Raw genomic sequence first — 4,451 nt, 5'->3', positions numbered from 1 at the left:
AAATCAAGTAGAAAGCATCACAGAGGTTTTGAAGTGCTAAAAATTGAAGTCTCTGGAACTCATTTCAATAATGATAATCTTGGTCTGATTAAGTTTATATGAACAGGAATTTTTGTTACCTGCGTCTTAACCTGCTCATCATGTAGCATTGACTCATCAAATAGTAGGGATTTTCTGTTCTATGTTCAAAGTCTTCCTAGTGTTACTGTACCTTTGAGCTTTCTTGCATGTGCCCTCTTTTTCTGTCTGGAAATCTTGTCCAGGTGGGATCTGAGGATTTTGAGTATTTTTCTGCAGTTTCTGACTGTCCCCCACACTGACAGAAGCAAGAGTCCCAATCAGGCATTAGTTCTCCTAGACACTGATTTTTGTTTTGCCTTTCTTCATCAGGCTGTAGAGAGACTTCCTAGCACCTAACGCGCCGTGCTAATTATCTACTGCAGTCTCTCCATGTCTCTTTTTTTTTTTTCCCCAGCTAAACAGACTTTAGCTCTCAGAAGCTCTCATAAAGTGAGAGATACAGTGTCTTCACACCTCCAGCCACCGCGCCAGCTCCTGCCGGCACGCCGCTATTCGCCGCGCAGGCGTTCAGTGAGCGCGCACGGGCGCGCTCCAGCCTCGCCGAGGGCGAGGCGAGCCCGCCGGCCCGCTCCGCTCCGCTCCTGCGGAGGAGCAGCGTCACATCGCTCCCGCCGCCAGCTCACGGCAGCGGCAGCGTCACGCTGCGCCTACGGCCTGTGTGCTGCGCAGCTACGCTCAACGGCCGCAACGGTCACACGAGCGGCCCTAACTGCCCACACACACGGCCCCCAGAGCAGCGGGCCCCGCGCAAGTGCGACTGCGCGCCTGCCGCGCGCCGCTGCGCTGACGTCAGTGCGCGGCGGCGCCGGGCGCGCGGTGTCCGCCTCCCCACGTTGCCAATAAAGTTGCTACAAAGTGACCTTGGCGCCGCTTCTCCTCCCCTCCACTTCCGCCTCGCTGCATCCGGGCTCTCGCCACCGGGCTCCGCCGCGCCTGCGCAGAGACGCCCCGGCCCCTCGGTCTGTGGTGCGGCCGCCGGAGCGGGGTGAGTGGCGGCGCGGCGCCATCCGCCCCCATCGCGGCCGCCGCCCGCCGCCGCCGCGCCCCGCTCACCCTCTTGCTCTCTCCGCAGAGACGCCGGATCGTGCCCCGGGGACGCTGCCCGCCAAGATGTTCGCCTGCGCCCAGCTCGCCGCCTCGCCCGCCCTGGTGAGTCGGGGGGGCCCGGGCCTCCTCGCCGGGCGCCCGGGGCGGCAGGCGCGGGGGCGCCGGGCCTCGCTGGGGCCCCCCGGGCGAGCCGCACCGAGCGCTGGCCGCCCTAGGGGAGGGGAGCGGGGGGCGAGGCGCGGCGGGGCCGGGCTCTGCTTCCCGCCTCCTTGGCGTCGGCCCGGACCCCCGGCCACGGCGAGGGGCTTTCCCGCGCGGGGGCGGGGGGGCGAGGGCAGCGCGGCGAGCCGCCCTGGGGCCTGCTGCGCGCTGCGCCCCGCTGTAGGTCAAACTCCAGCCTGTTGCTTGTCCTGTGCAAGGCCGCGGTTTTCTGCCCTTGAGGAGATTCTCCTCCTTCAAAACGTCCTTTCTAGCCCGCAGAACATCCCCTCTGCTTGGCGCAGGCACGGCTTTTCCCTGCAGGAAGGGCTGTGTGCAGGAGCTGGTGTGACCTTAGAGGGCTGGATGTCCAAGGACACATGCAGGCCGCTTGTGAAAGAGGATTCATTCATTCATGCCTTGCTAGTTTTTAAAGCCTAGGTTATGTCTTTGCATTTAACAGCTTTAAAATGCATTGTGGTTCTTCTTATTTTTTCATTGCAAAATGCATATTGATGCCTGCTGATCTATCTAGGTTTTCCTTTGCTGTTTTGTTAGATTTTTTTTTTTTCTGTCTGTATAACACTTGTGCAGATTCACTGAGTGATCCAGCTAGTCATAATAATGTCTTCTGAAAGCTGCTATGGTGAAGTCATCAAGCTGCATGGAAGTGCCTGCTTCTGTATCTTCTGTTGTATATCCAGATAAGCAGTGATTGCTGTCTTTTTAGTAGGACAAGTGGCTTAGTAGATAACAGGCTCTTAATCTTACAAAAAGACACTGCGTAGGAACTGCTGTAATCAAATGTTTTTTTTTTTCTTTTTATAACTTTTTTCTTCCTCTTGCAGATCCGTGCTGGATCAAGAGTCTTGTACAGACCAATTTCGGCATCTGTGTTTTCTAGGCCAGAGGTCAGGACTGGAGAGGTACCTTATAAACAAAATTCTGTATCTTCCTAAATTACCTGGTGAGCCTAAATGTCCTCAATCTAGACTTCACACACACTAATGCAAATATCTACACTGTGACACTTGCTTTAAATGGAATCTTATATAGTACTTGTTGCTATCTTGCTGCTTCCCCTGAGAAGAATCTTTTACATTTAGTGTTGACTGCTTTCAGGTGGAAATACAACATTCTGAAGTTTTAACTCTTAGTTACAGAGTCAATGCTTGTAAGAATAACCAGACATCGGATCGAATAACTTTGAAAACTGAAGAATAACACTATATCAAAGTAGTCATAGGAAATGGTCTATGCCTGAATATAATGCTTTTTCCATGTTTTGTTTTCTTAGGGCAACTCAACACTTTATGGGGCCCAAAACACTGTCTCCCGACTAGCACTTAGAGAATTCCAGACTAGTGCTATCAGCAGAGACATTGACACTGCTGCCAAATTTATTGGTGCTGGGGCTGCCACAGTAGGTGTGGCTGGTTCTGGTGCTGGTATTGGAACAGTCTTCGGTAGTCTAATCATTGGTTATGCCAGGTAATCTCCCTTATGAAAATCTTGAATTGCATGCAGATATATCTTGACGCAGCATTTACAGATAAGTTATCTGAGTTGCAGTAAGGATAGTAGAGCTGTAGTAAATTCCCTTAATAAACAGTGATGTTAAACATGGCTGAATAGAATAGTGTGAAACTGCAGTATATTCAGCAGCACGGGACTGTTGTTGAATTCAAAACTCTTTACAGTTTACTCTAGAGAACAGATATGAAAAAGATGAGATCATTAGACTTAATCAATGTTTCATTCCCTGAAGTTAATGTTCCAGCATTCAGTTCCAGAACTTAATTCAAAATCTAGCCTGAGTCTTCCTCCCTGTGAGAGGGGAGGAGAAATCTTAAACTGTGTATGAACTGTTAATATGTAATATGATTTTATGTGCTTTATACTTAGAATCAGGACTGTTGTGTAGACATGCTTAATTCAGCTTTTCAGTGCATTCAGTTTGGCATCTCTGAGTAGGAAATTACTGATTAGGAATCTGAAGGAGTGGAGTAAGGGTAGGAAATTGATAGTAGGGGGATGAAATGAAACTAGTAACAGTTTACAGCCTAGAGCTTACATTGTTCCTGTAGTACCTATAGTTCACATAGTATCACTGAAGAGCAGAGCTGCTAGAGATATAAAAGACTACTGAAGGTATCATGTTCTTCACTACTCTTTGAACGAGTTAAGATTTTAATTAAGTTGTCTTAAAGATTTCTAAGCCCTAGTGAAGCCAAGGAAGCTCACTTTGCACTTGAAGAGACAGAAGTGTTTTCATTACAAAGCTAATATTTCCTTTTCTCGACTTGGCACTGTTTTTTAACATGTCAACTTGTGCAGGAAATAACTTCATAGTATTATGTTGAATTTTTTTCTTTCCCATACACTTCTTGAAGGGATAATTAATTGCATATTTGTAACAAACTGCTGCATACTTGTTTCTTTGCTCCAGATAGTTTCAGTTCTTGTATTTAACTGTAAGCTACTTGAAATATTATAGATTTAGGTGCTTCCTTAGAATACAGTTCTAATGCCACAGGTGTGAAGTACATTTATAAAACATTGTTCTAACAGTTTCTGCATGAGAGTGTGAAGAACTTGCATCCAAAAGGACATATGAATGTAGTCACAAAATTACACTAGTTTGGAAAAGGTTTCTACAAGTTCTTAAATACAATCTGCATAACCTGAATCCAGTCTTAATTGCAAAGTCACTTGTCTTTGGTGAAATCTCTGCTAAAAATTACTTCTGCTTGGATTTATTGGATTTTCCTGTTATGGCACCTGTGGCATGAGATCCTGAATCTGTCAGATATATCAACCTGTGTATGAATATCTTATTCAGTAAAGGTAAAAAGGTCTTATGCCTTCACTTTCTTCTAGAAACCCTTCTCTGAAGCAACAGCTGTTCTCATATGCTATCCTGGGATTCGCCCTGTCTGAAGCTATGGGTCTCTTCTGTCTGATGGTTGCTTTCTTGATCCTATTTGCCATGTGAAAGGAGATCTGCCTGTAATATTGGCATTGGAATGTAATACATATTTTATGGGACTCCCAAAATGTTGGTGTCATGGAAATTGATACTATTTCCAAAGTCATTTCATTAAAGATAACAACTTTAACTGTCA

The 4,451-nt window shown here is 47.2% G+C and overlaps 1 protein-coding gene across 2 annotated transcripts; it reads left to right on the top strand.

Annotated features, from left to right (window-relative positions):
- Positions 1–917: 917 nt before the first annotated feature.
- Positions 918–4,451, top strand: ATP5MC3 (ATP synthase membrane subunit c locus 3). Of its 2 annotated transcripts, none has more exons than XM_026092763.2 (5): positions 918–1,066; positions 1,154–1,230; positions 2,175–2,237; positions 2,624–2,817; positions 4,207–4,451. In XM_026092763.2, the coding sequence occupies exons 2-5, from the start codon at positions 1,192–1,194 to the stop codon at positions 4,319–4,321; spliced, it is 411 nt and encodes a 136-aa protein (XP_025948548.1). In that variant the 5' UTR covers positions 918–1,066; positions 1,154–1,191; the 3' UTR covers positions 4,322–4,451. The 2 variants fall into 2 exon arrangements, with proteins under 2 accessions (XP_025948548.1, XP_025948539.1); XM_026092754.2 differs by having other exon boundaries at positions 2,175–2,252.

Source organism: Dromaius novaehollandiae, chromosome 7, assembly GCF_036370855.1.
Source record: "Dromaius novaehollandiae isolate bDroNov1 chromosome 7, bDroNov1.hap1, whole genome shotgun sequence".
In the NCBI taxonomy this organism is placed as follows: Eukaryota; Metazoa; Chordata; class Aves; order Casuariiformes; family Dromaiidae; genus Dromaius; species Dromaius novaehollandiae.
Note: the sequence above shows the minus strand (reverse complement) of the source record. Positions and strands in the feature narration are given on the sequence as shown.

Excerpts from the sequence above, each read along its gene's own strand:
- ATP5MC3 (XM_026092754.2), top strand. The coding sequence starts at position 1,192 with ATGTTCGCCTGCGCCCAGCTCGCCGCCTCGCCCGCCCTG. Across the intron at positions 1,231-2,174 it reads TCGCCGCCTCGCCCGCCCTG|ATCCGTGCTGGATCAAGAGT; the intron begins GTGAGTCGGGGG and ends TTCCTCTTGCAG. Across the intron at positions 2,818-4,206 it reads CTAATCATTGGTTATGCCAG|AAACCCTTCTCTGAAGCAAC; the intron begins GTAATCTCCCTT and ends ACTTTCTTCTAG.